General features: G+C 33.7%; 1 protein-coding gene across 4 annotated transcripts in view; it reads left to right on the top strand.

The window, feature by feature from the left end:
* Positions 1-3,067: 3,067 nt before the first annotated feature.
* LOC105561648 overlaps positions 3,068-11,869 on the top strand; it is a 28,187-nt gene continuing 19,385 nt past the window's right edge. Inside the window, exons 1-6 of one of the 4 annotated variants that reach the window (XM_012011812.1) lie at positions 3,068-3,181; positions 4,099-4,215; positions 6,250-6,769; positions 7,759-8,181; positions 9,402-9,638; positions 10,071-10,959. In XM_012011812.1, coding sequence (XP_011867202.1) covers positions 6,261-6,769; positions 7,759-8,181; positions 9,402-9,638; positions 10,071-10,248 — 1,347 coding nt within the window. In that variant the 5' untranslated portion in view covers positions 3,068-3,181; positions 4,099-4,215; positions 6,250-6,260 and the 3' untranslated portion in view covers positions 10,249-10,959. Of the gene's footprint in view, positions 3,182-4,098; positions 4,216-6,249; positions 6,770-7,758; positions 8,182-9,380; positions 9,639-10,070; positions 10,960-11,869 lie in introns of those variants that run through there. The other 3 variants (XM_012011813.1, XM_012011811.1, XM_012011810.1) reach the window with 3 other exon arrangements.

Below are 11,869 nucleotides of genomic sequence, written 5' to 3'. Positions count from 1 at the left end.
TTATACTCATAACATCTTCTGCGGCGGAGTATTCAAATCGAGGACGAACGATCTCCGCGCTCTGACGTCTGATTAAAAAAATAAAGAGCGAAGCAATTCGCGACGTTTGAATTAACAAACGCAGGCGGAATCGATTTTAATCGGCACTCAGAGTACGGGGTAAAAATATTTCCGCGCGATCGAGGAGCAGAACTTGATTCAGTTGACCGTCACAGTGTTACCTCGGTGGAGGTTCAACGTGAATTGAAAGGAGCTGCATCGGTGCAGCTGTTACTGTTGAACACGCGCCCGGTCACGTGGCTCCTCTCGTGTCCCTCCCCGCCTTTAGGACGCTCCCGACCAAGCGAACGAATTTTTGTACGGTGACCATTGCATGGACAGACCGCTGGATTCACATTTGCGGCACTGAACCTCTGTTACATTTACATGAGTTCTTTCACATGACGTTCGGCAAAAATTCAATCACATGGTGATCGAAAATCAAATGATATCCTTGCTCATGCGTCCCCCCTTGGGAAAAATATATCTTAGAAAATCTTAAAATTTTACTTTAAAAAAATAAGAAATTTAAAAATTCGAACACTAAACTTTTATTTAAGGGGAAGTTAAAACTCACTTCAAGAATTTAAAAGAAAACTTTAAAAATTGTGAAAAGTATGTGATATAATTTATAATATCGCGTGCGGTTTTCTTCTTACGAAAAAGTGCTATGCCACGCGCCCCTCTAGCGGAAACTTCGACAGGCTTGGCTATCTAAAAATTACTTTGAGTGTCCAAAGTTACTTTAAAATTTCTTGAGTAAACTTTTAACTTCTTTAAGTAAATTCGTCGATTTGAAAGATTACTTTTAAAAACTTTAATTTCGTTTAAAGTAAATTTTCCCAAGGGGTGCAATCGAATTTTCGTAACTAAATGTATTTTCTTCGATCGGCTGAGCTTTAATTTTATTTTGAATATCTTATAAAATAACTTATGCAATGTGTGTTGTACACACATATATACATTTGTTTATAAATGTACAGCCGGTCGGAATTAGATTCATTTTCGGATTTGCAATAATTTTCATGACGCTTAATCTACCATTTTTTTACAAATGTGAGAAAATAAATTCCGGAAAATCACAATACTTTCAAGTGTTTTAAACAAAATCGTCTCGACAGTTGTTATTAAATATTAATATTATATAATTAAGAATTTGAATTTTGAACCTAATAGATAAACTATCGAAACAAGTGAAACAGCTTATCTCTTGAAAACGATATGTTCGATTTCGAGAATCAGCATTTACCGCGGTTGTAATTATCTTGCACTTATTTTACCGACAGCTGAACACCTCGTAGTTCGTTGCTACCACTATTCTACATTAAAACAAACAGCCTGTAAAGCAGGTGTTCGTTCCTTCGCAACTGGACAGAGGATATTCAAGACGTGCGAGTGTGTCGAAAAAATTTGATCCACGAAAAACATAATTACAAGCATAACTTGAAAGACATCTTTCTAAGGCAAATTACGCAATTATATGCAAAAGTGAAAATGTAATAACGTCGATAAGGCTCGATGTAATATAAATGGAATCGTACTATATTTCAACCTCAATTGCAGTCTTGTTTCACGTACAATGCCCGATAATGCAATATTTTTCCCAACGTGGAAATATCGGAAAATAATATGTTCTCTCCTTCTTGGGACCTCGAAGCATTCCGTTCACAACAGATATGATCGAGAAATAGAGAAATGTCTAATTTAGAACTTGATTTCATGTTCTGTTGAACGAGCGTTTCCCATACATAAATAACAGCTCGCCCGCGCCCATCATATTACATGGTTTCCATTATATCCTATTCTATCAACCACCTATTATATATACGAGCTCGTTGCTCGACAGTGAAATCGTGAAAGACATTCTACGAATTTCGAAAAAATATTAAGAGTTCCTATAGCGCTTTTCCAATACAACTACCGTTAGAACTGCAGAAAATCATCAGCACGACACATTTCCACCAAGTGTCGTGCTGGACCCCAGAATTAAAAATTGTTTAAAAAATACGTATGGTCCGAAACTGTATTTAAAACTATTACTAGTTTTCAAAAAGAAGCGGGAACTCCAGTCAGAACTACAAAATTTTAAAGTTGGAGTGCAAAGTTAACACACGCCCTAAACCAATGGTATCCCACTTGATTCTTGCGGGGAATTACTCAGAAAACTCTCCTATACATATCTAAGCGGCGACGATATTAGTGAGGTGTTACCCTTTTTGCATATTTACCTTTAATTAATTAAATGTTATTATAATATAATTGGTACGACGTTTCGACCCAAGTAATTCTTATCCACCCCTGTAAAGTTAACCCCCCCATTATTTAAAAATTTAACTTTTTTTACGAGTTCCCTATAGATTTACAATAGTTCCAGAGTTCTTGATGGGTTTAAAAAATAGCTCTGCCAATTAAAGACGTTAAAATGAATTTTTTTAAATGGGGGCTAACTTCACGCAGCCCCCCATTTTCGTAAAAACTAATTTTTTAATGGAGTTCTGAATAGATTTCGTATAGTTCTAGAGTTCTTGATACATTTTAACAACAGTTCTGCACGAGAAAGTAAAAAAAACCGAAGTTGAAGAATCAAGAAACAGTACCCCAGAAATAGGCATAACTATAAAAGTATTAATGTAATGGAATTTTGCAATTAGATTTTCGATAGAACTCTGCGGGGGCTACCGGGAACTCTCAACAGATTTGCCGGAACTGTTCAAAAATTTTTTCGAGTCTTATAAGACAGAAACTGACACCTAAAATCACCCATAACTTTTTCCCCTTTAATCACACAGACTTTTGCCATTAGGATTTTCGATAGAATTTCACAGGGAATTCTTATCCCAAGGTCCTTATCAAGTAACCGAACTGCAAACCACCATGTCACAATTTTTTGAAGGTGGTAAGAAATTAAAAATTACCAGAGTGTACATGCATATGTAAAAGTTACCTCGTGTGTGTGCATAAATGTTTGCAGAGTATAAATTATAGCAGACTCACAGACCACAGTCGACGCAGAAAATCATTAAACAGTTGAACAGTTCAACACGGAACTTCATAAAGCGCAAACGTGCTCACTTAAGTTAAAAATAATTTTTCTGACGATTAATGTGCTATAATTTATGCTCTGCGTACATCCGTTCACGAGGTAACTTTTACATATGTACACTCTTAGGGCAATCACTTACAAAATTGCAAAGCTGCATATGCATAGCACAAGGCCGTCTAGACCAATAAGCATGTTATGTAAATCAATATGGCGAAAATTGGTTTAAACGGTTTTCATGCTATACATGTGCAGTAATACATGTGCTATAAATGGCTATGCAATTTTGTGTGCGATAGCCATTCTCGTAATTTATAATTTCTTATCACCTTCAAAAAATTGTCACAAGTTGATTTGCTGTTCGGTTACTTGATAAGGACCTGATACTTGAGTAAAAACGTGGTATCAATTTTAACATTTAATAAATTATATTGCCAGTTGAATCAGCAAGAAGTTTTATTTCAATTAAAGTATTTATTAAGATGAGTATTGCCATATGCTTCAGTAGTCAAATTGATAAGACTCCCGCCTAGAGGGGGGGGGGGGGGGTCCAGATTCAAACCCTGGCTGAGGTAATATTTTTTATAAAGAATAAGGTCTATGTCTTACGTGACACAGCTATAGATAAAATTATTCAGTTACACCAAGGAACCCTTATAACCGCATTGTAGCGCTGCAAGTCGACTACAAAAGCAGTTTTAGCCAGTGCCGGTTTTAGGATCAGTTTGTCTCTAGGTAAACTTTGGTTCACCTTCCATATTTTATAATTTAAAATGAGAAGGTATCAAACAACTAAAAATTATGTTAAATTTTTTAATTTTCTACTCACTCCGTAAACAAAAAACAAGAATAAAATATGAAAAAAATGAAATATATAAATCCAAATCAATAAAATATCAATTTTTTTATACGCTTCTTTGGTACGTTTATAATTTAAGAAAAAATTGCAACAAAACAAAAAGTTAAAAATTGTGTTTGCATCTTAAATCTGGCACCCCCTTCTCTTGTGACGCCCCTAGACAATTGTCAATGATAACTAAGTGTAAGTGGACTTCAGCGGCAGTTTCCATCAGTTCTTCGACAGTTCACACTCAAGATCTAGATACACCAGCATGTAGTTAACTACAAGTATCAACGTAAGTAATGGTATCTAACAACAAGATAGCCAAACTTGCTAAAGCAAATTTCACCAAATGCTTGTCCTAAAAGTTTGTAAGCAACGAGCACTAAATTTCAAACTCTATTATATCAGACGTTGTCGACAAATTATAAATTGAAATACGAGAAAATTTGCTGGCATATCGTGACAACAAAGTGTCGCCGGAAGCCGAGCAAGCTCTGTTCCATACGAGTAAGCTTTGTTCAGAATTTGGCGACAATTTGCTATTATCAAACCGTGTTGCGCAAACCTTGCTCAATTTTTGGTGTCAATGTGCTGTCAAATTATGTTCACAAGTTGTGCCAGCAAAACACGAACTGATCGTGGACATAGATGCTATACTATTTGGAACCAAGTTTTGAGTGAATTTGATATTAATTTTTTGGCAATTTACTGACAAATTACTGGGATTGTAAGTAAAAAAATTAATTGTTTTTTGCAGAATAATTAGAAACTGTGTATAAAATTGGTTGTTCTTAAGAGAAATAGTCACGTACGCGAAGTGCGCGCTTGTGTTGTCCTAGTATTTAAAAATTACAATTATTAACCCATACATACAATCAACTTTCATCACTCATGTTTCGAAATGTACCTCATGTTTTAAATATGCCCCGATAGAAAATTTCTCAAATATTGTGTAATAATTGCATCATCCAAAAGGAGAAAATTTCACAATGATTGCATTAAGGTGACTCGCCAAAACGCAGCTGTTTTGCTGACCAACTATTTAGAAATACATTGTGCAAGTATTTATCAATATTTGATGAAACGTCTCTACTTTCGCATGTGTTAATTGTTCGAATTTTTTACGCATAATTCTAGCATTCCAAGTTTCATCCAGATTTCGTCACATAATTCTCTAAATATTTTCCTATCGGGGTACCTAATTTAAAAAGGATTATATAGATTATAGACAATAAATCAGCAGAGTTTATAAAACTCGTAGATTTTTATTTTAGCGTTGTCACCATTTCAAACGGATATGCAATATTTGTGGTAGATAACAAGAGTGGTGACTGCTCCAAAAAAAAAATAAAGGATCGATGAAGGAAGGCCAATGAGAGCCAATAAAACGCGGAACACAGTGCGTGGTTTAAGTTTAACTGTGGAAAATATATTCTTTTGTTCAAACGTTTCGACCCATGTTCGGGTCTTATTTAGTGATCTGATAAAGAGAATATTATATGGTAATGAACGTGAAACAGAAATTATCGTGGAATCAGCGTAATCGACACGATAAAATTAAATCCAAGAAATTTAAACAACGCTGTATTCCGCGCTTTATTGGTTCGCATTTGAGGTAGAATTATCATAATCATTTCCTATTGCGTCACGGCCATTACTTATGTCATTATGTAAAAAAGATGTACAAAAGTCAAGTACGCACGCAGAAAGAACAAATATATAACTTTGTGTATAATTTAAAAAAAACTGCGATTTAAAAAAATACTCAAATCTACCTTCTCTACAAATGGAATGATATAAAAAAAATGATATAAAAAAACCAACTATAAAAATAGTCTTAAAATGTTATATCCAATGATTATAGAATATTATAGAATACAATTTTATATAATGAAAGTTTTGAGTGTATTGTTTTACATACCAATATTAGATGTATGTTACTAAAACATAAAAATGTGTAAATCTATACAAAATTAAACCTTCTACATTCAATTAAATGTAGTTAAAGATGTTTTGGAATACTTTTCTAAAATTCTTGAAGATGCGTACAATCAGAATTTCAATTGAATAAAAGATTTTATTCGAAGAAATAAAGAAGATAATAATATTAAGTAGACAGATATTAATACAAATAACACAAATAAATATTTGATTCTAAATTTTTGGCACTGCTAAACTGAATAGATTTGAGTACTTTTTTTACCGAAATTTTGTTCATTATATATTTATTCATTCTACGCGTATACTTGGCTTTCTGTACCTTTTTCATAAAATTTTGTTAAGATTATAATAACGAGTAACGATAATGAATAGCTTATTCCCACAGAACAACTTAATATGCAGGACACGACAAAGTTAATGATGTCAAGTCGAGAAAATCAAAGTAGCGAGGACATCGATAAATACGCAAGAGATGCAACTGAACGGTATGAACTTGCAGAGGCAAGGAGCGCCGTTAAATACATGGAATGTTTTGTGAAAAATATGAAGCATATTGTCGATCAGAATTCTGCGAAACCGGGGGATTATGATAAATGGACGGACAAAGAAAAATATGAACATGTAATAGATAACCTAAACACATATGCACCAAGTGTACCGGACTCCTTGTTATTCCTCATATCGGGCTCATTGCATCGAGGAGATTGCAATCGAAATTCAACGGACAAACCGCTCTGGTTAGACATGGAAAAGTTCCAGAGAGGTCAAAAGTTCGCTCAAGATTACATGTTTTCGATTTTTTTCGCTAACGTGTTATCGCTTTTCCTGATATACGCTTACCCAGACAGTATCAAACCGCTAATCTTGAGCCAAAAATCTCACACGCCGTATTTAGCATTCAAGAGGTACACGACGATTCAAATATTATGATTTATTGTTGCGTCTCTACTGAGAAACTCACAATCAGCTGAAGCCGGTACTGAGGCCGGTATTTACAGTCGGAACTTATATTCAAGGCCGTCTTGAATTTATCTAAAGATGCTGTACGGAACATTTCTTGGCTACGTATCTAAAGATGATCTTGAGACTGTCTTGAATATAAGATCTGACTATGAATATTGGTCTAAGACAATCGTTTGAAGATGAATCTCGAGAGTCAATTTAATATTAGTAGAGTAAAGTTTCCTATTATGGGATAGGCTCCTAATATGAAATAGCGGAGTTTCTGCTAAATTAATAGGCATCATCTATCGGTTCCACCACGAATTTATTGCCCTTGGAGTAAAATCCATTTAGTGGAAATTGATTGATAGATCGTGTAATCGTTGCGAAAAAAAATTTGTAATTTAATTTCGACGTTGAAAACCTACTATCTCGTATTACTCCTATCTCATAATAATGAACTTTCCTCTAAATTCACATTTATAATCGCGAATCAAGGGACAAACTCCGATAAAGCCTATTTTGAGACACAGTCTGAAGTCTTTTTTTCGCGAATCAATTCGAGTTTTGAAAAAACTATCATGTATGGATTATTATATCTTGGGATTTATTGTTACATTTTTGCTGAATTCTCAATTAAATCTTAAATTGGCAAAAATAAGAAAAAACAAGGGAATAATTATATTTTTTCAATATTACCTCGTCTGATTCTGAAACAAATGTCCTTATTTATTTATACTTTCGAACACGATTATATATAATTCCATATATTTAAATTTAACATTATAAATTTATAGTAATTAATTTTAATTAATACTATTTTTAGTACTCGTATAGCGACATTTCTTGATTGCGAAAAAAAGCAAGTTGATTTACATTCGATTAGAATATTTAGTAAGTATCTCTTTGGCATAGGTCAGAGTTCTTAATGAATATTCGATTATCATTGAAGGTATTTGTCTACGGCTTGTCGTATAAAGAATTGGATGACGGAAAATATGTGGTCCGTGGATACGCGAGCTTACAAGGATATACAAACTGTGCGTAGAATGCATCGTGCGATACGATTGAAACTTTGCGAGAGCGACAATGGGGAGATCGACGAGGCCAGTAAAATTCAAAAGCCATGGTGTCCGAATATAGAAACAATTTTAAAAGATTTTTCTTCTTGCCCGAACATAAAAAATATATGTGTAGATATTCCGAACGTATCTAAAGGATTGAATCAGAGTGATATGGCAGCCACTCAATTCTCTTTCGTCAGGATACTTCTGCTGTACCCCCACGAACTCGGTATTCATGCTAATGAGGAAGATTTAGAAGCGTTTTGTCACGTGTGGAGAAGTATAGGATATCTTCTTGGCATAGAGGATCAGTAAGTATCGTATATATAAATTCACACATCATCGTGTGCGACGAAAATAGTATGTAGGAAAGTCTCCTATTATATGAGGTAGGTTCATAATATGAGATAACCGAGTTTCTGCTAAATTAATAGGCGCCATGGCTCCAGCATGGATTTATTGCCCTTGGAGTGAAATCTGTTTAATGGAAAATTGATTGTTAGATCGTGTGATCGTTGCGGAAAAAAAATTGGCCGTTGAATTTGGACGTTAAAAACCTATTATCTCATATTAGGATCCTATCTACATTTTGTAAGGAGGGTAAAGATAATATAGAGCACTATTTAAAGGATTGTAAATCGACGAAAGACTGGTTTTTAGAGTTAGGTAATAGTATGGAAAAGAAGTTGGAAAGATTATATAACGATGTAATAGATGAAGATAAAGGAAAGATATTATGTAAATTATGGAAGGAAAAAGAAAGGCAGAAAAAGATGAGCTAGTCATTGTAGAAATAAGAAATTAGAAGTAAGAAATAAGAAGTGAAAGAGTTTAGGGGTACAGATTAGAGAGGGTATGAATGAGAGTATGGATGAATGAGTGGTTAAGGAATTTTTGTAAACCAAGTCCCACTTTCTGGCTGTAAGCTAAAGGTAATAAAGCATATATATATTAGGATCCTATCTGATAATAGTAGACTTTCCTCTAATAATAGAATCTACAATGTGAATAATAAATCTGTTTGCAACAGTAACTATGATGGATAACGATAACTTCTTAATTTCTAACTAGTAAGAATATTCTTAATAAAAGTCGCCAGCAGTGCTCTCTCTGTTCTTAATTTTTCTTCCTTTAATTTTAAACGTTTCTCTCGAAATTTAAATTTAAATTTATGATGCATTTTATCCACTGTTATCCAGTACTTTTACTTTCCAACTGTCCCTCTCATCTCGATTTTCATTTATACATTACTCTCTAAAATTTGTGGAGTGAAAATACTGCCATGGAGTGAAATGTTCACCCTATTGGCGTGAATATTTCCTCCAACAGAGTGAATATTAACTCCAATGGAGTAAACATTTCACTCCATGGCAGCATTTTCACTCCACAAATTTTAGAGAGTACGTTCTATTGGTATAAAATAAACTTTTCCATCACCCGAGTATTTTCTTTACTTGTTGTCTATGTCTCATTCAAATTCTTATATTTGACTGCAAAATAAATGATTTAGATATAATTTCTGCCGCGGCAGTCTGCAGGAAGTTAAGGAAAGATCGCACGAATTTATCGAGTTTGGGCTGAAACCCTACTTGCGACAAGCAACGCCCGAATGGGAACATATGATGAGATGCATTACGGAATTTTATAATAGCAATTCAAGCGCATTCCAGATGTTACTACTTCTAGTCACCGATTTATTAAATATTGATATGCCACGTCTGCGGAAAACGCTTTCTTATTCTGAACGGTTTTATCTTATTCTTCAACGGTGAGTACACCACAAGCCAGATAAATACATACAAGTATCCTCTGATATCCATTAGATTACAAGTTAAGAAACTGTATTGTTATGAACAAATTTTACGTTTAAATTATCAATTGTAATATTTCTTGAAAATAATCAAAGATTAAGTATTTCCTCAATTTTATTTGTTGACCGTTCTGACGTGATTCAAAGAAATGAATCATTTATTAGCAAAATTTAATATGACGGAGACGAAAAATATAGTTTTCTAATTGTAATCGCGTATAGATTCAAATATGTGAAAAATAATGAAATAAGCTACCGAGTCCAATTTATAGGACCATTAAAGTGAAAGAATTAAAGAGCAATAGGAAATTTTGCTGTATTTTTATTGCTTATCCTATTTAAAAATTTGTACCTAGTAATAATTATAATAATTTATCTCTATAATTTCAGCTTTATATTTCGCTATGCCATGAAGTTACGATTCGTACGAGAGTATATGAACAAATTGGCTTATAAGTCACTCGAGAAAGGAGTCAAATGTAGACCAGAAACACATGAAAAACTAAAGAAAAAATCTGAAGAGGCTTTAAATAAGGGTCGACAACAATTGTATGAAGACTCGAACTAATATACTCGAAGAAATTAATATATGTAGGGGAGACCGGGGCGAAGTCGTCATCGGGGCGAAGTCGTCACTATAGTTATCTCGAAATCTATATGTCATATAAATTTGTTGTTAATATTATAAACGCTATTTATCATGTCTACGTAATCAACGGAGTTTAGTAAAATTATATATCATGTTATGATTTTTATTACAACAAACGTATTTTCAGAAGTCAAAAGTGAATTTTTTTCCGTATCGAAAGTTTTTAATATTTTAAATATTATTGTTTCTTAAAATCTCGAGATAAGTTATTCTAAAGAGTAATGCATGCTGAACACGAATCTAGTGAAGTTTTTTCAGTTTTCTTTATTTATATTTTATAAGCGATTAAACTTGAAATCTGTGTCCGGGGTGAAGTCGTCATCAAGCGACCGGGGTGAAGTCGTCACGGTGATGACTAAAATCGACTATTGCCACTGCGTCGAGAAAGAGAGGCCGGCCCCCAAAAAATGTCACGCAATTACAACCGCAGCCTTCAACGAGCAGTGGGCAAAAATCGAAGTCAAGGAAGCAGGAGTGGTCCGATTCCGACAGTGATGACAAAACAGAAAAATGATCTTCTTCTAATTATTTTCATTGTATTTTTAATTAATGTTAATTAATGTAAATGTTGAAATTTGTCTATTAAAAAATAATTAATAAAATGTATTCTATTGTATTTCATGATCGGAATTATATAGTTTCATTTAAAATCTAGTCCGAGAATGGAGTGACGACTTCGCCCCAAAGGGGTGACGACTCCGCCCCGGAAATTTTGACATTTCAGTTTTTGCACCTTTGTCATTTTTACTCTATACCAATTGAACAAAGCGATGTAGACCAAAAATACATAGAAAACATTATAGCCGAGGATTCACTTTTTACAACGGTACATCACATTTCACTAAAATTATGTATTTTGTTGTTAAAAACCGGCATCGAAAAAAAGGTGACGACTTCGCCCCGGTCTCCCCTACTTATTTACACATGATGACAAATTACAAAAATTGTAAAATTTACGTAATTAAAAGCAAGCAGTTTACTTATTATGTAAGGTAATAATTTCACCTGCAAGGTGTAAATTTACTGACGTATGTAAATATACACCTTTAATGGTCCCAATATTACCCACTATAATAATTGTAATTTCACATGTAATTCTTTTACAGTGTAGAATGGCTGTTCTCTACTCTTAAGACAATGTTTTATGTTTTAAGTCTTTGTCTGAAAATATTATAATACACAATAACTGTCTCGTGTCTCAAGTCTTAAATATGTATACGAAGATAACGTTGGTGAAGAAGAAACATATGTAAACGAGATGGTAATTATTAATAATTGTACAATAAAAGTGTTACTATCTCGTGAATAGATGAATATTTTTAAAATATTTTCTGGAAATTACAAGTCAGCTATTCTTCTAAGGTTCTCCCAGATAACTATATTTTTACGCGCAAATTTTGCTTCTCTTACGCGTGCAAATTTGTACGAGATTTGCCCGTGTTTTTCGCTGCATCAATTTTCCTACCTACCCGCGTTTCAATTTTTTCTTAATAAACCTACAAGTCTTTCGTTGAAACCGCGACGCGATTTATACACTGAC

The sequence above is a fragment of the Vollenhovia emeryi genome, unplaced genomic scaffold (assembly GCF_000949405.1).
Source record: "Vollenhovia emeryi isolate VEMERY1.0 unplaced genomic scaffold, V.emery_V1.0 DF939203.1, whole genome shotgun sequence".
NCBI lineage: Eukaryota > Metazoa > Arthropoda > Insecta > Hymenoptera > Formicidae > Vollenhovia > Vollenhovia emeryi.
Note: the sequence above shows the minus strand (reverse complement) of the source record. Positions and strands in the feature narration are given on the sequence as shown.